At 34.6% G+C, this 26,464-nt stretch overlaps 1 protein-coding gene, 1 non-coding gene and 1 pseudogene across 2 annotated transcripts; 2 read left to right on the plus strand and 1 right to left on the minus strand.

Moving 5' to 3' along the window:
* Nucleotides 1-168: 168 nt before the first annotated feature.
* On the minus strand, nt 169-11,049 carry LOC110686108 (annotated as a pseudogene).
* On the plus strand, nt 10,662-10,733 carry TRNAT-CGU. Its single transcript has one exon. It is a non-coding gene; the product is annotated as a tRNA-Thr (tRNA).
* A 9,501-nt stretch (nt 11,050-20,550) lies between the features above and the next one.
* Nucleotides 20,551-26,229, plus strand: LOC110686109 (ras GTPase-activating protein-binding protein 1-like). Its single transcript, XM_021862695.1, has 9 exons — nt 20,551-20,788; nt 21,345-21,532; nt 21,897-22,203; nt 22,306-22,520; nt 22,600-22,807; nt 22,929-23,050; nt 23,183-23,242; nt 25,457-25,520; nt 25,630-26,229. The coding sequence occupies exons 2-9, from the start codon at nt 21,347-21,349 to the stop codon at nt 25,857-25,859; spliced, it is 1,392 nt and encodes a 463-aa protein (XP_021718387.1). The 5' UTR covers nt 20,551-20,788; nt 21,345-21,346; the 3' UTR covers nt 25,860-26,229.
* The last annotated feature ends 235 nt before the right edge of the window (nt 26,230-26,464 follow it).

Here is a 26,464-nt window from a genome sequence, read left to right on the forward strand (position 1 = left end):
TAGATTCAAATCAGTAAATGGTGGTAATGTTTTCATTAGATCTCTACCCTTCTCCCTCACACTCTTTCTCTCTCACACACCACACATATGCTAAATTAAAGAAAGCCTAATAGGGATTAAATTTCACTTTAATCTTTTAATTAATTTAAGTACTTTGTTTCTTAGTGTATGCACAACTACACAAGCATATGTTTGTCACTCAACGATCACTTGAGAATATGGCAAAAAATATTCCGCCAAGTGGAAATTGGAATAATATGAGGCCACCATGTAGAATTTCTCAAAATGATTTTGATATTACATGAATATGCTTATATTGTTCAACTAAATACTTGGAAGTTGGAAACTTTGAAAATACAAAATTCAAGTGCAATTAAAACCTTCAAAGCAAAATTTTGTCATGCTCAGCAAACTTCGACTGCTGGAAAATCATTATGCATCTACACTTCGTAAGCAAATCCTCAATGGAACCAAACTGAAAACATCTGCTGCCAATCATTTACCAATGCCATCAGCACGCTCACCAGGTAACACGAGATTTTAACTTAATGACTTGTGGAAGTCTACACTGCCAGCAGATGCTTGATTTGCTGCACGGTTGCTGCCAAAATTCTTACGATTTGATTCTTGTGCTATTCTGGAGCCAAACTGAAGCAGCACAGAAAGATATTAGTTAATCTACCAGCGCTGAAAATACATTAGTTCCACCTTAATTTGAAACTACGAAGATTTTTGCAGTCTGTGGTATACTTGCATTACCTGAATAGCTCGTTTTGGCTGAATTGCTGCTTCATGTAACCCAAGCAATCTAGCAACCTTAACACGGAGAAAAAAGATGGTTCAGTAAGATAATACTTAGATTCACCAAGATTGTGAAAGACTACATCATGAAAAGTCCAAGCAATTGGACTACGAATTGATACAAAAACGCATATTAATAGACAGCACTAGGGATTAGTTCAGCATAAAAAAAGGCATTACCTCTCTCAAAATTTTTTTATCACCCTTGCCACTTGGCTGATTGAGGTCAGCGATCTCCCATAGTGGAAAGTCAAGTAAACTCCTTATGACGTCCTCATCCAAGAACGGAAATCTTGCCTGAGGAGAATAGAAAAGAAAATGCCGGTTGATAATTATCACACAACAATTATTTCACGTGAAAACTGAGAAGTCGGAAGCAGACTAGCATTACCTCTTTTCCATTGTCAGCAATACATCTATCATCTCTCCCAAGATTTCTTTTCCAGATTCTCTGCATGTCCAACTTCATTTCTTCATGTAGGCCAAGCCAACTGATCATAGCATAAAATTAAGTAATGAAACAATAAGACAAATGGAAAAGAAAGGAAAAGCATAGAGTCTGCTTCTCTAATTCATGTACTTAAGGAAGAGGAAGGAGATTGGAGATGAAGAGATCTAGATTCTAGCTTTTATCTTGTGTTATCTTCAATCAAACTAAAAAAACTTGGGGACAATAAACCTTAAGTAGAGGAGACATTGCACTTTACTCATTTTTAAACAATTGAGGAGATTTATGCAGATGTTCAAAATTAGAAGCCAATAGAGCATCATTTCTTTCCACACTCCTCTTGTGTTTCTTACTTATTACTCCTCAAATTAATCAAATCACCGAAAGAAAATGCCAGAAAATATTTGCACCACTCCTAATACGAGGGTATTTTCTTGGAAGCAAGGAGGGGGGGGGGGGGAGTTGCTAAGAAAGTAAGAAGAGCCAGAGCCATATACATGGTTGATGTATGAAAAAGATGGGAAATAAGACTACCTGCTATTTCTGTATTTTGTTCTATGCCTACCATATCCAGCACATTGCTCATCGGCACCAGAACCAACTAGTAGTATTCTTGCTTCAGACTTGTATCTGAAGCGCTGATAGCCTTCATGCAGAGCAGAATTAATTACTTCATGCACCCAACCATCACCGCCAGAAGCCAACCTTAGTGCTATACCAATATTCAGGTCCTGATCATTAAGCCAGACAGGGAAACGGAAAAGGGTAATTAATAAAATTAATTTTAAAAATTAAATTTACATACAAAAAAAAAGGCAAGACACTGACACCCCATAAAATAATGGTCCAGCTCCAGCATGCAAACAGTCAAACAAATAAGGCTTTCGTCCATATAATGGTAGACTAAAAAATTCCAAAGCCAGACAAGGTGCGTTTTATTCACCTGATTTTCACTTATCTGAACTTATCTAAAGTTATACTTCCTCCGTTCCCCAAATATTACAACATGGGAATGGGACACAAATTTTAAGAAGAGGACAAAGATAGAGAGGAATAAAAATAGGGACCCATGTAATACGGAGAGAGAAAGAAAGAAAACATGTGCATATAGGGAAATGTTGCAATAGTTGTGAAATTTCCTAAAATGGTAATTGTTGCAATATTTGTGGAATGGAGAAAGTATTATCTTATCTGAACTTTCAAATCTTATCATAACTTATTATAGATGTAAATTGAACTTAGGTAACCCTTATCAGAACTTATTTTTCCTAAATTTAGCTTATCTGAACTTATTTTTTCCTGAAATAAGTGAAAATTAGGTGAACAGAATAAGCCCTAAATACATAAAATCCAGATTCAGAACAAAAATAGTCTCTAAAAGTTCTATATAAAGATAAAACTGATAAAAATGGAGTACCATGTAAGTTTTTGCAGGGTTGATTAGAGCCATAACTTGCTTCATCTCCATGGTTAGATTCGAGAGATCAGCATCAATCTCCACAAGTCTCCACCTATGTTCTCCAAACAATTGAATATTACGAACATTTCTCTCAAAGTAAAATTAGGAAAGTTATATACAGTTATCAATACAGTAAAGAGAAAGAAGAATCAAGTAACTAGTGAACTCGAAAAATCAATTATGTGGGCAATGTGGCGTTATTTGATGTCAAAGGAATGTACATCTTAAATGAATGATCGTGCAAATAAATCGAATTATTTTGCTAATCTAACAAGATGACCCAACCCATCAGAATTAACAGGATAATCCCCCTCCCCCTTTTTAATGATTTGCACGGAGTAATAAAATTTACACAGTGGATCCTAGAAGAAGAATCTACCTTGAGAATGGCTGATGTAGCTTTTATATAATTTCTACGGAATAAACATACATGAACACCATTATGTTATTCGATAAAGATCATATCTCAAGGTGGGGAAATAAAAAGGCCATGTATTAAGATCATCATGCGCTAAACCTTATTTTAAAACAAAACATGATGTAATTATTTAATTCTGTCAAGCAAAATAAATGTGCCATGTCAACTGTTCTACAATGAAGATTTTCTAGCCATGGACCTTCATCTTACTTTTCTTTGTTGCTCTTAATCTACTTATACATCCATTCAACTTTGTGATTATTACTTTTTGAAAAAGGTGCAAGAAGAGAATAAGCAGATCCTAATCTGTCAACACAAGTGAAAGAATAATGTAATAGACTAGGATTTTCAGGTTATAAGTTCTATTGAACAAGAAATGTAAAGATAAAAGCTTGAGTCTTTGATTGATAATGGCAGAAATATGGATACAAAAGTGATAGGTTAATAGCTTTAGGCTATTAATCTCTCGATAACTTTTGGTTATCACTCTCTTAGTAACTTGAGATTACCATTACTTCAACATATTTCCTCACAATTCACATAATGTCCTACTGCCTTCACTACTACACTTTATATACTAAAGCCACATTACAAAACATTAACCTAATATTAATTGTTCTTGTCCTCTACTGCTGCCATACAGAATCAGGAATCAGTCCCATGCTCCCCCCCCCCCCCTAGTGCTTTCTTAATTGCTTTTGTCCTCTAGTGCTAGTGTGCTACTGTGTTCCTTGTTGGCTCAGTGGTGGTAGACACCGAGTCTATAACAAATAAATCCTACATCAATATCTAGAAGACGGACAAGCTTAAGAGTTTATTATACATAAGTAATATCCAAGAAAATTTGGGAAAATACTCAAAATAAAACCAAGAACATTTATATGGAATGTAGATAGTAGAATGCAAGTCCTACTACCACAAACAATACAGAGAAAGCCAAACGGATAGTGATAATTTCTACAGACAATGAATTGTATTATTCTCTCCCTTTTGTTTAAAGGCCCGGGATCTTGCCTGGTAAAATGAATAGTGTCTACCGCTTTGAAAAAACTATGTGCAATCGCTGTAGAGAGCAGTCACAGAATACTTCATTTATATATCCCCTCCCAGCCCTCCAACTCACCTTGCCTGGTTCCAAGAAGGTAATTATTCAAACTTTTTATTTTAAATTCACTGCAGATAAGAGTTTGTTTTAATACGAAGTAGCTACTAGATAAAACGATGCATTCTAGAGAAGCTAAATAGGACACAAAAAGAGGGAAAAAAAAAACAGAAAGGATGTTATCTTCATTTCCTATCAGGCTATTATTATACCTTCTCAAAGGTGCAATTCTTTTCAGTTCTTTCAGTCCTGCTCTAGAAGTAATTCGATCAGGAGCTGCTTCGCCATTGAAGCTGACATTTAGCAAATCAATGTCATCTGCCATCAAGCTCTAGATAATCAATCAGACGTCCAAAATAAAATCAACAAATCATAATTACAATAAAGGCATTGTAGTTTAATGACGCCTTCTAAGATAGACTAGCCACTTACATTCGGCATCTAAGCATTCGTGCAGTATTGCAGCCAGTATCATGGAATCTAACCCTCCTGAAAAGAGAACAGCCACAGGAACAGTGTTCTTTTGTCAGTCATGCAAAGCTTCCTGCTGATTAAAATTCAATCAGAAGAGCTAGAGTTAATTCAAGTGAGTTAAATACTGCTGACCCCAAAAGAAAAAAAAAAAAAAAAAAAAAAAAAAAAAAAAAAAAAAAAAAGGAAAAATAATGCTGCACCAGAAAAGTAAAGGCCATCATCTCTGCAAGTACGCACTACATACCAAAGCATTTAAGCTCATTTGCGACCAACTTCCTTCATCGTAGCTATCTATATACTCCCTCCATTTGACTGTGATTTCCCTCCTCTTTGTTTGACAACGTTTAACAATTCTAATTATCAATTAACTCTCAATGTATGAATTTATTCCTCTGATAATGGTTATAAGCTACTGATATTAGTTTAATTCCACTTTTCTTATTCATTGTAAAAGACCAACTAGGACAACAAGTGTGAAACGGCATAAATATTCAACTATTCTTACTAGCTGGCTTGTCTGCAAAGCCATGACTGATAACAACCCACTTAAGGCATTAATGATTTAAAAGAAAACCAGCTGCCAGTACTTCACTCGATACTCTGGAGCAAATGTTTGATATGTAGCGGCTATACTATAATTTATTATCATCCAAATCTTCCTATCTGACACAAATTACATCAACAGTGCCACAGTTTATCCTTCCTAAAGAGCCCTACGGTTCATACCCCTCAGAACCTGGTCTCTTTACAAAAACTATTGCTGATCAGAGAGCACAAAAAATGAGAAATTAGCAAGAATAATTGCATAACATATGGAATCTGATCATATTCCAGTTTTGTAACTGTTCATCTAGCTATCTTTTTAACTTCCCAATTACATGCAAATAATGCAATTGTGTATGAAGGGAACATATATGTCCCAAGTGGCACACATAGCTGAATTGCCAGAAACCAAACATTAAGAACCGTCTAATGATACAACCAAAGCATCAGAAATTTTGTGTAAAACTCAAAGCAAGTAAATGTTCTAGATTTCAAACTTCAAAGTGAATCCTTCAATGAGTTCAATCCTTCTTGATCTATGATGTCCAAACAATTGGATCTAGTTAGAAGCCAAACATAAGGGCCTCATTAACTTTCAAGTTTCAACAGCTAGATAGAATTTAATGAAACATTAAAAAGTATAAACCGCGATGCAAATTATAGTGCCTTTCCACAACCATGAAAAAGTCCAGCAGACCCTAGGAAGATGTGACACTATGGGAAACTGAAATAAAAAAGCATGCTCAAAGAACTCAGATCATGAAGGTCAAACCTTAATTTTGAAAGAGGGTATTATTAAATACTTGATCAGAATGCTATTTGAGAGAACAGTAATTGGTTGATAAAGTTTATTGTGAACCAAAGCCTGAAAATGTGTCAGATAGTCCATGATTGCCTAATTTCCTTTTTTTGGCTATCTCTAATTTATTGTTTACTAAAATTACTACATATAACTTATGGTAGGAGTATTTCTTACTCTTAGATAACTGTTCTAGAGACACTCCTGATTGTGTTAAGTCAAAGATAAGTATATAACTCATTGTGGGAAAGTAGTAAAGTCTGACATTATTCAAAGTGGACAAAAGAGCTTGCTTGTGATAATTTATTTAACAAATAACTAACATTTTACAAATTTTTTGAAACCCATTTAATAAATTAGCCAAACATGCACATAGTGAAGTTCAATATTTAATGTACAATTATTCAAATCATAATATTTATTTATTATTTGGCAACAGGTTGAGTGAACAGGAATTGTCACCAGAATGGCCACTAAGAATGAATGAGCAAAAACTCCATCACACTTCAAAGTAAGACATCTACATTCCATCAGCAAAATATGCCACTTTTCAAAAGATTCTTGTCTACTAGTAACTGACAATTTTATGTTCTGATTAACAGTCACCAAGCCACATAACTACATGAGTACTACAAACAGAAAAGTCTGCAAGGTACATGCATAGAACATCAAGAGCGAAAGATTTCACAAATAAGTAAATAGACAATGTCAAAGAGAAATATCTTAAAGGTAAAGAACTAGAAATCTAACAGTTTAGCACCTTATAAATTGTGTTTTGGGTAGTACGTCGTGTGATGGATTTTCTCAGGGCAGCCAAGACCCTGTCAGCTGGTGAAATAGTTGAAGAGTGTAATGTTCCTATAGTTATCCACAAACAGTATAAAGAGACAACAATGTTAAGAGTCGGTATCTAAACAACAACACGGAAAATCAAGCATGAAAAGAACAAAATTCAATAAATTAAGGTTTAATGTCATTATCAGTTTTCACAGGCAAGCTTGAACACTTTGTCCTGAAAACCATAGTAATTACATACCATTGCAAGATGCTGAAAGGATGTCTGAGTTCCCTAAAAGTAGCGAGCAATTGGAAGAATTAAACTCCATAAGCTTAGGTTCAATCAGTTTTCTCTCCCACTTGATCAGATCTTTTAGCATATAGTTCATCCATTCATGTTTTCTGATTTTTCCAGCCAGACAGGCACCGGCTCCTGTTGCATCAATAGCGATACTGTACACCCCACAGGGGAGCTCTTCCCAGTATGTAATGTTACTAGCTCTACCTTCAACTTCAGGATCTAGAAAACAGATTATATCAGCATAGTGCAGCACAAGTGGAGATATAGAGGATGGAAGAGCTACCCAGCAGAATCAACCAAATGCCACGTGTGAAAAACAACTAGTAAGGAATGCATTATTAAGGAGTAGAAATTATGTAGATTGATGTAATGAACAGACCTAAAGGAGGGGCATTATAGGTAGTCTAATATTATTCTGTTAATAGTCATCAGATTTAGTATAGATAAGGGAGAGTAGCCATAGGGAAAAGGCATGCTGAATATTGCTAAAAAGTGGAGAGCTCCAAACTCTCAAATGTTGGTTAGGGAGAGAACAAGCCTCTCGAAAGCTTCTACTATCTTTCTTATATACAGATTTTAATGCAAATTTCATCTTCTTCTTTCTTTGAAATTCTTCTTAAATTTTCAGGTTCAAAGCTTTATTAATCAAAATCATCATTATTCATCTCTTTGGAACCATCCGTGTAACCATCCGTGTATGTCGGTTCATTACAGTTGACCAATAAGCGACAATCCAAACGACGGACAAATTGGAAAACTTAGATTTAAAGCCCCCATATACAGTAGACAATCAATCATTGAATAGTCTCCTACAATCTCTTTTGATTACCTGGTGATAATATCTTAACAATCTTATTTGTAAAATCATCATTTTCCTTCTAACTTAAAAATCACATGAATCCTGGAGCATTTACGCCCTTTTTCTTCCTTAAAATATTTAAGGAATTATTACACCATTGGAACGTTGGTTGTCCTAAGATAACCCTGTAACTAAGGCATAAAATGGCTCTATCAAATTATTTTTCTGACATGAAATTAGATGGATCATCAAACAATTCATTAATAGAATAATAGATGAATTCAGAGGACAACAATTAAATGGATTAATGTGGAATTGAATTCAGAAACACGTGAATTTCAATGACATTCAAGAAACAGAAGAGGATTAAAAAGTAATTACACATTTGTGCTCAACTTGTAAAGACATAAATAGGTCTTTAATTAGATTTAACGCAAGGTCGCATAGGATATAAGAATTAATGGCATCATTTATACTCCGTATCTTGGACATAAATTGCACCCTCAATCCAGACAACAGTAGTTGTGCAGTTATGCAGACACCACTCAAAATTGAAGATCTACTTCAAGGATTAAAAAAAATGCTTAAACAGCACAGCTATTACAGTTTGTGCTTAAAACAATCCTAATCAAGTGGTAATGTCATAATGTTTTCCAAGGAGGGGTAACAGAAAAGAGAATCAGGTAGCAACATTACCAGGCTCCTGGGAAGTGGATGCTGGTGATACAGAAGACAAAACAAGCCGAGAATCCTCTGAAGTGGGCCAATGAACAAGAAGACTCCTCCTCCCTAATGCATCCCTGCCAAACCACAAAGTCCTGGAGGCATCCTAAGATCGATGGGCATAATTCAAAAATGTAACATTTAAAAAGGAAAAAAGCAGCATGACTCTAGGAAACTGCCAAAAGGAACTTACCAGTCCAAGAGGATACCTGCCAATATATAGCGGCCCATGGCCCCTTGATAGATGAAAGAAGTTCGGGGATTGGTTTTCCGCTACAGCTGCTCACATTTTCATGGGATTGGCAACAGCAACAGTTTTCCAAAGACTGCAGAAGGACATTAGTATCATTGCTGTCACAGCTCACATAAAGCCCGTCATATATTTCACCTTCAAAATGGATACACGCATAAGTCAGAACACACATATTCACTGCATATAATAGGAAAAGAAAGCAATTCATCCTTCAATTGAAAAAGAACAAAGCTTTGCACTTTAAGTTTACAGAATGCAAGCATCTTATGGCTATCCTCCCTCACCAAAGGATGAATTTACCAAAATCATAAGCATATAATTATGTAATTGATTTTTTTTTTTTATCAAAATCAATATAGAAACTCAGAACACTGCTGCAAGACCACTTATTTTGCTATCGAGAACAACAAACAGAAGCACATAAAGGTCAGTGAACAAGAGAAGGGTACAAGCAAGTTTGAAAAAGAATATAAAAGGAAAAAGGTCTTCACTTTCTCATCCAAAATTTAATAGTTCATCCTCAGTAAAATTGATTAAACGAAGGCAATAATAATCGACAAACTCAATCTTATCATCAAAATGACTTAAGACCTATAAGACATATGGCAAGACTTGAAATTTTCAAATAAGCTACCCACCAAACATCCAATATCTACTCAATATTAGTTTAGACAAGTGAACAACCATGATTGTTTTGCTTAATCATGGATGTTCACTCGTCTACACTACTAAAGATTTTGTCTAGCATTGCTCAAGCCCTTTCAATCTACAACAACAATACATAATGTTGAAATTACCATTATAAATGAGGACATTCCCAGTCGCACTGACTAACGGCTGCACAACTGGCTTTGTTCCCCTCAACTGTAATACAGCACCAACAAAGTACATCGCTGCAACAGACTGCTGCATTCCAATTCCACTCTCTCTATCAGAAAAAGGTTTACAATCACGCATAGCGCGCAAACAAGAGATTTCCCTTTCAGTTTCCTCGTCCCTGGCAACATAAGAATGTACTTCTGTATCCCTCACTTCAAGGATAACCTTTTTGATCCCCAAACTATCAGGACCTCGTCTCCGTAAACCGGCTTTCAAGTCATCAATTGCAAATGTAAACTGCATCCAGTACAGCAAGTAGTCCTCCTATTAGTCCAATATGTTTCCACATAACCAATAAGGGCAGCAATCTACCATACTGTTCATTCATATAGCATTACCATAGAAAAATTGTGCCCCGCCCCGACCCGGCCCATGATCACCTCTACTTAATCAACAAAATACTTATTCCACCAAACACCAAACTAAATTCATAAATAAAACCCCAATTCAGCAAATATGTCAAGAACAAGAAGAAATAATAATTATATGAACAGCAACAACAACCCCATCAAATTTTCTTCACTAAATGGGGTTTTTCTATGATATCCAGAATTAATAGTGCAAATTGAAGCAGAAATAATACAGCTCAAAATTACCCACCAAAAAACATAAAAAGAGGAGTAGAAATAACTTAACTGGTTCAAAAGTAACATCTGAAGATGATTGTTGAATGGTATTGATGGAGGATAAATCGAAGCAAATGCCATCAATTATCAATGAAATTCCACACATTTTCTCTTCCTTTCTTCTCTCTCCTCTCTCTCCTCTTCCGCCTTCTCCTTTCTACTTGCCTCCCTAGACGCAGTGAACTGAAAACACGCTTTTCAAAAAAATATATAACAATAATTAAAAATTTTGCTTTTTTAAGAAAAAGTGTCAACAAATGCCTCCATAGCATAGTGGTAGTGCGTTCGCTTCGTAAGCGAGAGGTCGCGAGTTCGATCCTCGCTGGGGGCTCTCTATTTTTGGAGAATGCCTTTTTTTTTTTTTTTAATGAAGAACTTGATGCCCTTGAACGACATGGTACCTGGATTTTGGAGGAGTTGCCTCAAGATAAAGTACTGTTGCTCTTTCCCTCAAAAAAAAAAAAAAAAAAAAAAAAAAACTGTTGCTCTTGGAAGTATTTAGGTGTTCAAGGCGAATTTAAGCAAGATGAGTCTTATTGTTGAAGGTCGGGCCGAAGCGGTGTTTAAAAATATCTGATCTGAAGTTAAGATTTCGGATATCCCTACTTTATAAAAATTAGGTTAAGTCCCATATTATACACGGTAATTTTCAATAACTATTACTCTGTATATAATTAATACTACATTTAATAATGAAAAAAATGAATCTGTCTAAGTTATTACTTCGTAAAATGAATTTATTTATTATGAAAGAGTCTATTATTAGCAAAATAGATATTTTAAAATACGCATATATGTATTTTTATATACAGTATATTTCACTAACAAATTTATACTCCGTATCATTTTCTTCTTGTTAACCAAATGAATATCTTAACAATATGTATTAGTACGCAAATAGATTTCTTTTTACACACTATTAATCTATTATTCATTCTCTCTTATGAAGTATTTTTTTTCAATAATCAATTGACTTAAAATATTTTTTCATATCTTTCCTAGCGTTTCTACATGGTGGCCTCATGAATTTAACTTTTCTATGTGGAAGACGAACTTTTTTCCAACTCTCTTCAGTGGCACCAAGGTTTAGAAAAATTGACTGTAGTGGCCTTTTTTAGGTTTATGGCTAACTTTTTAGTTAAAATAGTTAACCTTTGATTTTTTTTTTTTATTAAAAAATTATTTAAATTATATTTTAAAATAATAAAATTAAAAAAATAAAAAAAATAAAAAAAAATCCCAAAAATTCCAGCCCCAGCAGCCCCTCCCCTTCCGGCATCCATTAGCCACCTCTCCCCTACCCCCACCAACGCCAACACCCAGCTCCACCTTCGCCGGTGCGCCGGCCTTCGATCCCCCACCTCCACCTCCTCTCTTTCTCCCAATCTCGAACCCAGCCACCCACCTTCCCCGACCACCCCTACCCCTCTGCGGCCCCTCCTACTCTCTTTTCCAGTTTTCGACCACCCCCACCCCTACCCCCCTACTGACTGTTGCTGCCCCTCCCCCTCCTTTGTCCAGTTTCTGACTACCCTCGAAATCGAAAAAAGGGTCCTGTTATTCGAGGAGGGCGAGCTGAGATTTCGGTGTCGAAAGAGGATAAGCGGCAGCCGGAAATTGAAAACGAAGAGAGAGAAATTGAGGACAATAAAGGGAGGTTGGCAGGGGTGCGTGGTCAGTCGTGGGTGGCTGGGTGGAGGGGATCGGAATTAATGGAGAGTGAAGGGAAAGAGAAAGGAAGGAGGAAGGAATAGGCTGTCGGAAATTATGGAGGAGGAGGAAGGAGGTGGGCTGCTCGGAAATTGGAGATCGGGGGTTGGGCTGGGAGGTGGTTTCGGTGGTTGGGAGTTGGCTGGGAGGTGGTTTCGGTGGTCGGGAGTTGGTGGCTGGCCGGATTCCGGCAAGGTTAGGGTTAGCGAGGTGGCTGGGAATTTTTGGGAATTTTTTTATTTATTTTTTTACTTTTTTTTAATTTTATTATTTTAAAATATAATTTAAATTTTATTATTTTAAAATATAATTTAAATAATTTTTTAATAAAAAAAAATCAAAGGTTAGCCATAAACCTAAAAAAGGCCACTATGGTCAATTTTTCTAAACCTTGGTGCCACTGAAGAGAGTTGGAAAAAAGTTCGTCTTCCACGTGGAAAAGTTAAATTCTTGAGGCCACCTTGTAGAATTTCCCACGAATTTTTCATACATAATTAAATACAAAAATCTTTAAAAAAAAAACCTTGTAATAATGGTAGAGTAGTGCATAATACTATTTATGTCACAAATCATGTTAGAAATTAGAATTTTTTTTTTTAAAAACACAAGTTTATGGTATCAATATATATTGTGGAAGGATATATTATATCTTTTTTATTTTTTTAAAAAAAAATCCCAAGGGACACTCTAGAAAATGACACGTGTCATTTTTGGTGTGTACAACACCAGGAAGTGACAAGTGACATTCTCGGTGTCTGTTTTAGTATTAAGATTATTGGTTATTGATGATTGATTGTGCTATTTAAAAACATAATTTTACATACATAGATTGTAACACCCCAAAATTCGAGTCTTTTAAAACAATAAGAGTAACTTTTTTAACTTTCAAAACCCAACCATCGAACCTTGGGAGTGTTACTGCTACATTATTCTCCGTAGAAAACAAATGCAAAGCAAAACAAGATATCTAATAAACTAAGTGGTAGTAGCGGAAAAATAAAATAGTCATTACATCCAAACTGTAAAACATTTTAATTAAAGTAAATAAAAGGAAAATAGATAAGTTCGGAAGTAAACTAAATTGTTTTAGTCACGTGATTATTCTAACGTCTCCTCACACGTAACCAAGTACCCTCTCACCAACCTGCAAAATAAATTAGAAACAAGAAAAGAGAGAAAACTCCCAAAATCAGATAAACTGAGTAATTCCATCTCTATCCCGTAAAATAAATAATTTTAGTTTGAAAACATTTTATACAAAATACAGTTACATAAACATTATAATACTAAACCAATATCAAATTGTCACATAACACTTTATTACTTTGGTTAAGAAAGGGAAAGAGAACGCCAGTAAGCCGGAATTAGTCCCTGTCACCACCTGCTTAACAGAGGGACGCGCGTAACCCCAAATGGCCATAAAATAAAACAGAATGTCCCTGATGTGCACTCCCCTCACTAATACCCATTGACCCATAACTACTAGTGGGCAACCTATTTGGGTTTTATTTCCCTTCTTAATTTCAATGTACATTTTAATTAATAGATTAAACTGTCCGATCACATTGCACACAAGTATTGCACAAATCAATTTAATCCCAAGTAACAATATTTCAATTTCAGTATTTTAGAACATAGTCATTCTACATGACATACTAATTACAACTCGTTTCCCAGTAGGCCTTGGAGACCATCAATTACATATAATCAATCATCAAATTCCTAATATTTTAATTATTTTAGAAACTCATACGATACCAATTAATCAAATTTTCGAAAATACTTATAATAGTACACAAAATATAGAAAACTAGTATAAAATATGATTCCATAATATCATACGGTAACACACTCATCACATATAATTACATAAGCACATAGTTGGCACACAATATTTCAAAACAATTTCCTAACGGGATTCTAAAGATGATGGACATTGAAAATTACCTTAATCGTGCGTAAAAATTCAAGGTAATTAACCTTCGAAACGTTCACTTAGTAGCCTCCGTCTACAAATAAACCGATGATAAAACTAAGTTAGTTAGTAATACTATACACACGCCTCCAACTTGCTTACGTATAGATTACAAAAGAAATTTTTCCTTTTTTTAAGAAAACAAAACAAAAAGAACACCCATAACCAATATTGGTAGTCTTCCTTTCCTATTTTTATTAAAGACAACTTATCCTTTAAAATCATCAAATGCTTTCAAATTTTAATACAAAGTATGAAATTCCACCACCATATATGGTACTGCTACCCTTAAATCACAAACGATAATAACTTGTTTTCCACCTCTTTTTTTTTTTCTTTTGAAAGAAATAGGATAAGAGCATTACAGTTTGATGAATTTGGCATAATTTCGAAAGGGAAAATGTGCTAATGAAGCAACAGTGATGATGATAATAATTGACGGTATGAGTTGAAGCTATGGTGGTCTAATATTGAGATATAACAATGGAGACAAGCAACGGATTCAATTTGAGAGCCAAAAGGTCGGGTTCGTCAATGGAGTTACGGGTTTAATAGTGAAAGGTGTTAAAGATTACTAGTCGTAAGATTGAGGCTTAATTGACTAGTTAAAGTCATCTAAATAAAGAAGGAGTTATGAATTAAATGAGCTCTCTTACCTATCAATTTGGCTTACAATTAAATTAATGGAGATGAAGGGTGGAAGAAGTAGAATAGTTGTTTTTGTGCTCCCCCCCCCCCCTTTTCACGGTCAAGGCAATTTATAAGGTGGAATTTGGGTGAGATTGAGGTTTGAGATAGGTTGATGTAACTAACCATGATAAGATTAAAATTCAAATTTTTAGATAAAATTAGTTTTCAAATGAAATAGGATTGAATCACACAATCAGTTCTTTTTTTTTTTTTTTTTTTTTTTTTTACGATAATAAGAAATTTGAAAATAATTATAAAAAAATGAATACTAGAAATTCATTTACTCAAAAATTTGTGGTATCACAGTAATTCTTATAAGATCTAAAATAATAGATTTGGAAAATACTTTAGTATAGATATGAAAAGTGTGTGAATCAAAATTACCACAATTATATTTGGTGAATATTTTGTGTATAAACTAGATTAGTGCCCGTGCGATGCACAGTAGTAATAATCATTTTCCCATAATTAATTGTGAAATAATATAAAAATGAGGCAACTTGTGAGATAAAAAATGCAATGCATATAGAAAAATAAAAAAATAACGCAAAAATTATTAAAACTAAAATTGAGAAGAAAAAAATTATTGTTGATTAGTTGTGTTGAAAATATTTAAAAGTAGTATACATTATATTACATTAATGATGCATATTATTCACAATAAAAAGTGACTATATGACTAAAGACTTATTTATAAATGTCTTTTAATAAACATGAAAATATTCATCAAACAACATAATAAAATCTTCAGTAAAACTATTAGCACAACATACATGTAAATATATAAATTACAAATAATATATCACCTTTATCAATAAAATAATTTCAATGGAAATCAATTGTACTCGTATCATTAAAGGCAATTATAATCAACAATTAAGCAACACTAACCTTATTATTAATAGTACATTTTTTGTTTATAAATTGATGCTCTACATGATATCGTCGCTCTTTGTTACTCCCTCTGTCCCTTTTTTTCTTCCTATTAGTAATTTTGACAATATTCATAAGGTGAAAGAATCTTTTAAATTACTCTTAATATATAATATACAATATTGTCAAATTGGGTCTTATTTGATTCTTCTCAATGAATTAATTATTAATATTCAATTGTTACATTTTTCACTGATAAACAACTAACGATATTTATGGTCAAAGTGTTGCATTGACAAACGTGCACAGTCCAAATGGCTTGGGAAAAACATTTGGGGGTTGGAGGGAGTATTATATAAAAATATTTTCGAAGCTATCCAAAAATGGTAGTTTAATCGTTGTTTGTTTATTGCCTTAAAAGTTTAATTGTAAATGATAGTTATTTATTGAAAAAAAATGATACACAAGAAGATGTCACTTGTCACTATGTCCGATGTGTCTTTTACTATGCAATTTATTTACAATGTCAAATGTAATAGATTTATCATCTCAATAACATGTTTCAACAAAAGACAATAATTTTTCTTTTATGTACTAAGATATAAATTTATTTAATTACGTAATAGCAAAAAATTGACTGATAATTCATATTTTCCTAGAATTAGACATATGATATAATTGTTGATCATATGTAATACTCCATTAGTCTAAGAAACAAAATATTAGAGGTATTTGAAAAAAAAATTAAAGTGATATTTTAAAGTAATTTCTTTAATATCAATTATATGAATCAATTTTATTCTTACTTTTAGGGCAAAATTTCAATAATACTCCGGCTAAAAAATGTCCAGGCGGTATTGATTGTATCTTGTACCTGAACCAGTGGTTCACTTTTTCTATAATTAAAAAAGAGTTAGAATAATATTTTAGGTAAATGTGTGTGGAAGAATTAAGAATACGAAATAAAAAGAAACACATTTTATGTAAAGATAATATATATATATATATATTTTTATGTAAAGATTTGGAATATTTTTGTAGTTGTATTATACAAATTTTCCAAAAATAAAAGATTTTTTGCTAAAAGGGGAGGGGGTGTTTTGGAGGGAAAAAACAGCACCAGGAAGTGACACGTGTCATTCCTGGTGTTTGTTTTAGTATTATGTTGTTAATGATTATATATAGTAGGTGGCATAAAAAAAAAAAAAAAAGGACTGAGGTATTTTGGAGGGAAAAAAAACACCAGGAAGTAACATGTGTCATTCTCGGTGTCTGTTTTAGTATTAAGTTATTGATATAACAAAACTCTTATGAACAATGCATGGACATTTATGTCCCTAAAAATGTTAATTTACATATTTGCCCTCATTTGATTTTAAAAGTATTAAATTGTCTCTTAAATCCCCTAAATTGATTAATTTTTATAAATAAAAACGTGTGTTTAATTTTTAAAGTCATCTTTTACTCTCCATTCTTTTTGTTTTTTCTATTTAGAATTGAAACACTATTTTAAAAGTATTATAAATTAATTTTAATATATATATATATTGAGTATAAGGATTACAGAGTATAAAATTGTGTGATGTCTTGTTTAATTTATTCAATTTGTCTCAATAAGTACTTAAATTTTATTAGACATTTATATTTCTAGAACTCGATATTTTTATTTTACCGTTCCCTAGCTAAATCAAAGTTTCTTTACTAAAGTTTCGAACATTACAAAGCTGCACAACATTCAACACATTTATCACCTATATGTAAATAGTTATGAATTTTTTAACATAAACAGACAAACCTTTGGCCGGTTCACCCATATTAGACAAACCCATAAATCTGCCCATATTGGACAGAAATTTGCATTTTTCTCCCAAAATGGACCAAGCAGGTCACCCTACTTGTTATACCAGGTAAAAATCTACTTGTCATTAAATCATTGATCAAGTTTTTTTTTTTTTAATTTTTAAATTTTGATAATTTTTTTTAAAAAAAAAAGAAATAAAAAAAAAACCAAAACCACCGCACTGCCAGCCCCCCTCCCCTCACCCCACTGCCAGCCACCCCCCACAACAAAGAACAACCACAACATCACCACCAAATTCCAGCAACACCTCCAAGAACAGCACCACCACCGCCTCTCCATAACCACCATAACAACCACCACTTGATCCCCACCTAACCTCCACCACGAACTCCCAACCCTACTCCCTCCCACCAGACCACTTGGCCACTACTTGACCCCACACACCGAACACCACCTGACCCACCATATAACCTCCCCGACAAAATCACACGTCTGCGCTGTCCAACCCCAGCTGACCTCGCAACCCAACTCCGGCGACCCATATAAACTCCACCCCTTAATCGAAAACTCACCCCCACCACTAGCTCGACACCACATCCCAAAAACCTCTTTCATTTAGCAACCACCTACACCGAAAACCCGCACCACCTCTCAGGTCTTAACTCCACCATCCCGCCACTCCACCGATATGATAAACATTAACCACCTATCACAGGAAGATGAAAAGGGCTGGAAGTGAAATTAATAATCAGGTGCGATGATGTCCAATCACAGCAGCCGCAACCCACACCCCTTCTCACCCACGCTCCCGAATCAACCACCCACAAATCAACATAACAACAACTAACACTACAAAAAAAAATGATAAAATCAGAGATTATAACATGAAAACCAAACACCCATAGAGCAACCACACCAAAAACCCACAGATATAAATAATTGAGAAGTAAAACGAAAATTAAAATGAATATCAGATATATGAATTAGAATGAAATCATGAACTTTAAATCGAAAAAAAAAAACCAAAAAAAAAGAATATCATATCAATCACTTTAAAACAACCAAAACAGGAATTTGAGCATTGAAATTCGAACACAAGTGAGATTAATCTTCATTGAGGGGTGAATTGTGTGGTGTAGGAGGGTGGTTTCGAGAAGGTGGTTTAGGGTTCGAGGGTGGGGTTGTCGGCGCTGGGGGTGGGTTGGGCGCTGGTAGCCGTCAGACGGAGGGAGGAGGGGTGGTTGGCAATGAGGTCAGGGAAGGAGGGGTTGGCAGTGGATTGGGGGTTTGAGTTTTTTTTTTTTTTTTTTTATTAATTTTTTTATTTTAGAGGTCAACATGGGTAATGTTGACTTGAATAACCGGTTGCCCGTAAACTCAGTCCATTATGGGCAAAAAATGGTAAACTTCTGTCCAATATGGGCAGATTTATAGGTTTGTCCAATATGGGAGAAGCGGACAAAGGTTTGTCTGTTTACATTAAAAAATCCAATAGTTATAACAAAAATGTCATGCAAATGACATAGGACATAAAAGGCCGCGTTAATAATTCCTCTCAAATGGCTAGTTGTACACTACTTTTGAAAAAAAAAAATCAAAGTTTTGAATCAGATATTTTTCAAAAAATTCAACGTCCTCATCCGAAACCCGATGATTCGATTTGAAAATCAATCTGATCCGAAACCCGATGATTCGATTCGAAAATTAGAATATCAGAAAATTTCAAATCGCTTGTTGAAACTAAACAACACTTAGGCCTTGTTTGGTTCACCTTATTTTTACTAATCTGATCTGGTCTGGTCTGATCTGATTGTCTGATTTGACCAAACTTTGACCTTAAGTGTACGATAATCTATAAGGAAAAAATATATCAAGTGGGATCTTGTTAGATTCGTAATAATGTGTAGTTTATTAATATGTAATTTTCACAATTTTTTTCATTACGGAATTAAGAATATTTAGCGATAAAAAACCGCACATAAAACGATGTTCTGATATGAACTTATTTTTTCTGATCTGATCTGATCTGAACTTATTTTTTCTGAAATAAGTAAAAATAAGTTGAACTAAACAAGGCCTTAGTTGAAGGGGAAAGACGTTGGTTTTGGCAATTGACGATTTTTTGTTATTGACATTAACTAATGAAGTATCTGTAACGAAGGTCCTCGTAATTTATAACATCATCAAATGATTGTGCACAACGCATTTCTACATTGAGACTTGGAGGATGAAGTATACACGGAAGTTCCTCTAAAAATAATTTTAAATTTCTTTTATCATTTGGCTAAATAAATTATAAATATCTTTTTTCATTGGCTAAATAAATTGTAAATATCTTTTTTCACTGGCTAAATAAAATAAAAATACGATTTATTGAGCTAAAACGTATTTAATATGTTATTTTGGAATTCTCTCTAGTATATTGGAAGAAAAGGAAAAACTCGCTATCTTTTCTCTCCTCTGTTGAATTAGTGCCTATTGCCTGATACTAATTGTGAATGACAGTAGTTGAGGTCTATTTTATTTGTTTTTATCTCGATGTAAGACATAATTCACATGACCATCCTATAAGGTGTAATGTGATGTTTCACAAGCAAACAAAACCTATTGAGGTTAATTGTTACTTTGTTTAAGATAAGATCGAATTAGACAACATTGCTACTCGTACATCCTATCATCAAATGACTGATCAATTAATGAACACTTTACCAAAATTCTTTTAAAATCACAATTCTTTACACCTTTCACAAAGTAACGCATTCAAGAATCTAGAGGTGATCAACAATGGTCCAACTCACCCCAATCCAAAGAAAGTGCGGATTTACGGGGTAATCTTTCCTTTTCAAAAAAAAAGGGAAAGAAAAAAAAAAGAGGTGCGGATTTAGACAAGCGTAAAACACAATCTTAGTTTAAAATCCGAGTCTAATCCGAAAAATCTAGTTTGGCCCGATAAATCAAAAACTATATATGTTTGGGAATAAAATTTCATACTCAGGCTCAACCCGACCCAATTTATTTATTTTTTATTTATTTATTTTTTTTGTTTTTTTTTATCATCACCTCTCGGAGGGTAGGGTAGTGTAAGGATGTTTGGTACCAGTAGGAGTAATATCTTTTGTTAGTCCGTACTAGGTATTAAATTTCCTTGTTAAGCTTAGTTTCCTAAATTAAGTGAGGCTTTAACCTAGTAGCTTTGCATATATATATCGAGCAGCCTCGTCTCGTGACAAGTCGCTAGGCAATACACTCTTAAAATACGGAACACAACGTTTTCTCGTCGCTTCATTGTGTTCTTCAATCTACCAGTCTACTCTGAATTCCTCAGCAGCTTCTTCAGGTTTGATTTATCTTTTTTATTAATCGAATATCAATTTCACAATCTAGGGTTTTAATTCAGTTTAGGGTTCTTCTGAGTTCGATTGATTATTGAACTATTGTTTGTAATATTTTTTTTCTATTCAAATTCAAATCTTTGAGCGAGAAGAAATTAATTTGATAATTGAGTCAAATTTGGTTGTTTAATGTGATGTAAAACCCTAATTTATTAGTGTTAGGACGGAACTATGATATGATCCCGGTTTAGAGTTTAGAGTTCAGCCTGATTGAATCTAGGGTTTAGATATAGTTTGTGTTCTTAGTCCACAATGTAAGTAGATGAAAGTTAATTACTTTGTGTCGGTGTTGCTTATTGTCTTGTTTATAGATCTTGTGTTTTCTGTTAAAGATACATGTACAATTGGTGTATACTTGAGTTCTAAAACCCTAATTCATCAAGACTTATTATGTTGATTTATGAACATGATATTGGTTTTGATTGACGACCCGGATATTGGGTTTTCTGTATGTAATGTAGTGTTGTGATTGATTGTGTACATTTGAATTGGATTTTTCAGAGATGGCTGCACAAACGGATGCCCCTTCCTCAGATTTCAGTGCGGAAACGGTGGGGAATGCTTTCGTCGGTCAGTTTTACAAAATTTTGCATCAGTCACCGGAGCTTGTCTACCGGTTTTATCAAGATTCAAGCACAATGAGTCGACCAGGCCCTGATGGAGCATTGGCGACTGTGACTGCGATGGAAGTAAGCCTCTCTTATTATATCTCCTTGCCTGGAGTGGTACTTTAGACTAGTAGATAGGATCAACCAGTTATCTGAAATGTATAAATTATAGGTCTTGTAATGGCTTATATTGTGTATTGATAGAGAAAATTCATTGAAGTCATACTTATGATGTAGAATCATCTAATGGTGGATTGGTGGTTTAGAAATTCTGTTGTTTTTCCACTTTTTTCTCATTGACTTATTGTATACTATATAGTTATAGTACTATCTTTGTGGCTTGATTATTGTTCCAATAAAACTTAAGGGGTGTTTGCCTGTTTGGGGTATTTTTTTTTCAATGTTTCTAATTGGGCAATATGATCTAATGCAATTTATGTTACAGGGAATTAAGGGTCTTATCCTCTCCTTAGATTGTACCGATTACAAAGTAGAGATATTGACAGCCGATGCACAAGCTTCTTACATGAATGGAGTGATCGTATTAGTGACTGGATGTTTGACGGGAAAGGACAATGTGAGGAGGAACTTCACCGAGTCATTCTTTCTAGCTCCTCAAAACAAAGGTGGTTTTTTCGTACTCAATGACACTTTTAGGTTTATTGAGGAAGACAGCACGCCAGAGGTTAATTCAGTAGAAGAGAAGGATGTTGATAAAAGTGCACCAGCATCTCCTGTGGTTCCCGTTGAAGGTAAGCTTTTATTTCATCGCTGTCATAATCTTCTTGCCTTTTTGCCTCTATGGAGAGGTTGTTTCTGATTTCTGCAATGCTAAATGTTGTGCTTCATTACAGACACTATCGAAACCTCAAACGTTACTGTAAATCATGCTCCAGTTGCAGAGGATGTGACAAAAACAATCAGCATATCCGAAGATGAACCTAAATTGACTGTCACTGAGAAGGCTGTTCCTCAGGCCTCTGTTGACTCTGGTCTTAAAGTCCAACCAGTGGCTGAGACTTTATCTAATGGTCATGTGGATGCTCCTAAGAAGTCATATGCATCACTTGTAAGTTTTTGTTTCTATGTGATTATGTTGGATCTTTATTATTGATGCTGATCGTTTGTTATTTTTTGATTTAATTCAGCTTAAGAATGGGAATGAGGGTGCAACTAAGACACCTGTGCAAAGACCTACTATTGCCGCTAAGGCTCCAACTTCAAAGGCACCACAGAAGAATGTAGCAGCCTCTCCTGTTGTACAACCAACTCGTCCTGCTGCTCCAGTGTCTGCAACTGTATCTGAATCATCTGCTCCTAATGGCAGCAATGGTAATACAGCTGTCCAATCCGAAGGTACTACAGTCAAAGTGTCAATTATTTAAACTTTACTATATTTCCATTTGTCTAATATTATAAAATAGAATAGTAATTATGATATGATAAATATTTAACACTCTGTAATGAAAATGTGCAGAAAAGGGTCATTCTGTATATATTGGAGATTTGCCCTTCGATGCAACTCCGGCTCAAATTGAGCAGGAATTCAAAAAATTTGGACGCATCAAACACAATGGCATTCAAGTACGATCAAATAAGGTATGTAATCATGAAGGCGTATTTTCTTGCCTAAAAGCACCTTATTGTAATCAAGATGTACTTTTTTTATCTAGCTATTTTAAGCATGTTATCGATGAAATCTCTTTCCTTCTGTGCTTCTGCTTGCTACAGGGTTATTGTTTTGGATTTGTTGAGTATGAAGATGCCACTGCGAAACAGAAGGCAATCGAAGTACGTTCTGGACTCTGTTTGTCCTTGTTTCTTTTTGCATTGCCACTATTTGCTTATAAAGAAATCACTGTCGGGGTACTCATGAGCTAGCTGTTGGATTTCTTTGGAATTTTAAAATTTCCACCTGCTTGTTTACCCCTGCTGCTCTAATAGCTTCCCATGCTATGCTTTTATAAAACCAAATACTTTGGTTTTTTATTTTTCCCATTGCTTTTCCCCCTCTTTGGTTATAAATAATTATCTTTTGGGGTATTCATGAACTAGCTATTGGATTCCTTTGGAATATTAAAATTTCCAGCATGAAGATTGTATACCTCCATGATTATTTACCAGCTCTAATATCTTTTATATGGATGTAGATTGTTCTTTTGGGGGCTGCCTTGTTAGATGAAGCTCATTGTTTGATTTATGTCAGAAGTTATTAGTTTTTGATCTTTGTAGTTTTAGGAATGTTCTCCTGGGTATCTAAGTATCTCTCTATACCTAGATATCAAGGAGAACATTCCTATAACTACGAAGAGTAAAAACAGTCCTAGTACAATTCAATTATGCAAGGTTATAATTGAGCAAATGAACTTAGTTGGGTCCTTAGGCTGTACCTTTCCATTTTCTTGTTGTATATAAAGAACTAGTTTAGATCTTGTTCATGCACGGATATTACTAAGATTTATTTTTACAATTAACTCAAAATACAGTACATTATATTAAAACTTAAATAAAACAATTGACATATGATTATGTCTCACATTTTTTGCGTGAAAAAATAGGATTAATTGAATAAGAAGTTATATACTCTTAAGAAATTTTAGTTTTCAAAATGATATATTAGTTCATACATTTTTTGGTTGGAATTTTTTTTTCCATAACTTTAGATTTGTTATAATATAAAAAATATTATTTTCCTTGTTGATAGTTATGAATTGGTATGGTATATATGTTAAGATTTAGTAACAATTACTCCCTCCGTTAAATGCTATGTGCAACAAAATGGAGGTTTGCGGTTGCCAATGCAAAAGTTAAGGGGCAAAGATTAGAGAAAGTTAAGCAACTTGTGGTATGTAATTAAGGTGGAGAGATTAATTAATCAAAACCCATTGCCACCACCAAGACCAGGCAACACCACCCACACCACCTTCACCAATACCACCGCCGCCTTCACCACCACCACTACCACCACTACCACCCCCACCCCCACAAAACCACCCCCACCCTCACGAAAACCCACCATCCCCAAACAAACAACCCCTAATTCGTCTTCCCCTCCCTTTTCCGGCAGCCCCCTCCCCCGTCTTTCCCTCCTTTTTCTGGCAGCCTCCTCCCTAACCTAAAAACCCAGAAATCCCAAACCCAAAAACCCAGAAAGCCAAAACTCAGATAATCGAAATCAAAACCTTGAAAATCAAAACCCAGAAAACTGAAATCAAAATCCGGAAAATCAAAACTCAGAAATTCGAAATCAAAACCCAAAAAATCAAAATCAAAACCCACAAAATTGAAACTCAGAAAATTGAATGGTGGTGGGAGGGACTCAAAACCCGGAAAATCGAAACTTAGAACATGAAAACCCAAAACTTATGAGGGAGGAGAGATGAAGAGGATCATTCGTGGTGGTGGGATCTAAAGGCTGTGGTCATAGGGAGGAGAAAGACGGTGGTGGGGTGGAAGGTGGTCGTGAAGGAGGAGAGAGAATAGTGGTGGGAGGGGCGGTGGTCGTGACTCGTGCAGGTGAAAGAGATGAAGAGGGTGAAGGTGAAGAGAGGTTGAGGAAAGAGATGAATGGGTGGTGGGTAGACTAGGAGATGAGTAAATGGGATGGGTAGAATTGGGTTAATGATTTTAGATTAGACTAAAAAGGTTATTGTGATTAAAATAATTTAAGGGTAAAATTAAGAAAATCAAAATTTTCAAGTAAGGGTAAATATGTAATTTCTAGGGTTTTTGTTTATTAAAAATAGAAAAAAAACAGAGAGTTGCACATAACCCTGATCATCCTGAAATGTAAAAGTTGCACATAACATTTAACGGAGGGAGTAAAATAAAAGGATAAAAATGGGAAAAACTTTTACCAGAAAACGATGTGTCATTTAAGATTTCGCCTTAACTATAGGCTTATAGATAATCTGATCACTATGTGTGGATTCATATACTTCTGGGCAGCTGCAGAGATTCCTTGTTACATATTGTCTAATTCTGATGTGTTATTTAATTTTTCAGTTGGGCTACATTAATATTGGTGGGAAAGAAGCTTTTATTGAAGAGAAGAAAACGAGTACTAAAGGTAAGCACATCATGCTACATTTTACGTAGTATACAGTTTTTGCTGTTGGGGAACTTACTAAAGTCAACAAAAATTGGTTGTTAATCTGATGTTCTATTGTTTTCTGTAGTTGTCAATGGCGTGAGCACGTATCCCTCTGGGCGAAATGGCTTCAGGAATGATGGTTTCAGGGGTCGTGGCAACTTTTCAAATGGTGGTCGTGGATATGTAAGAAGTGACAATGGCAGGCGTAACGGGGAAGTTTCTTCTCGAGGCAACCGCAACGGGGATGGATTTGTTTACCAGAATGGTGGTGGAAGAGGTGGCCTCCGCCAAGGGGCTGCACCACCTCCAAAGTAGGAGTGATTTTTGTACCATATCCCCTTTCGGAGTTGGTGATACATAGAGAGATTTTTGTAGTGAGTAGGACGAGTCTCCTCTTGATTCTCTTTCCTTCATTAGATCTACTACATTTTCAAATAGGCAAAAGTTTCTCTGGAGTTTTAGAAGGAAAGCTAGAAAAATCAATTGTTATTACTAATATTTTATTCTATTATTATAACACTATTTTTTCTGAGAATAGGTAGGGATCTTTCTGCTCGTAGAAAACGTTGATGGGCAATTTGTCTGAGTTTGGTCTTATGTGAAATTCTATATTGTCACTTTGTCAGCATTCTTGTTCGTATTTACATAATCTGTATTATTTCTCTTTCGTTTGTTGCTTGATTAATTGTGCTACTTTGTAATTCTTAAGTTTAGGCTTTGTTTACAATTATTACTACTCTGTTTTACTAAAATCGTAACAGAGTTTTGGAACAAGTTAATAGGGGATGCAATTTCAGTTTCACTTGCTATCGTTATAAGGTTATGAGCTTAAGACCCATATAATAAAACCCCACCACTTATCTGTCATAGCAACCCAGGCTACCACCACCATCCGTGGAACTCGAGCCAGTCAGCCATCG

This window comes from Chenopodium quinoa, unplaced genomic scaffold (assembly GCF_001683475.1).
Source record: "Chenopodium quinoa cultivar QQ74 unplaced genomic scaffold, ASM168347v1, whole genome shotgun sequence".
NCBI lineage: Eukaryota > Viridiplantae > Streptophyta > Magnoliopsida > Caryophyllales > Amaranthaceae > Chenopodium > Chenopodium quinoa.

Excerpts from the sequence above, each read along its gene's own strand:
- LOC110686109 (XM_021862695.1), top strand. The coding sequence starts at position 21,347 with ATGGCTGCACAAACGGATGCCCCTTCCTCAGATTTCAGTGCGGAAACG. Across the intron at positions 21,533-21,896 it reads CGACTGTGACTGCGATGGAA|GGAATTAAGGGTCTTATCCT; the intron begins GTAAGCCTCTCT and ends TTTATGTTACAG. Across the intron at positions 25,521-25,629 it reads GAAGAAAACGAGTACTAAAG|TTGTCAATGGCGTGAGCACG; the intron begins GTAAGCACATCA and ends TGTTTTCTGTAG.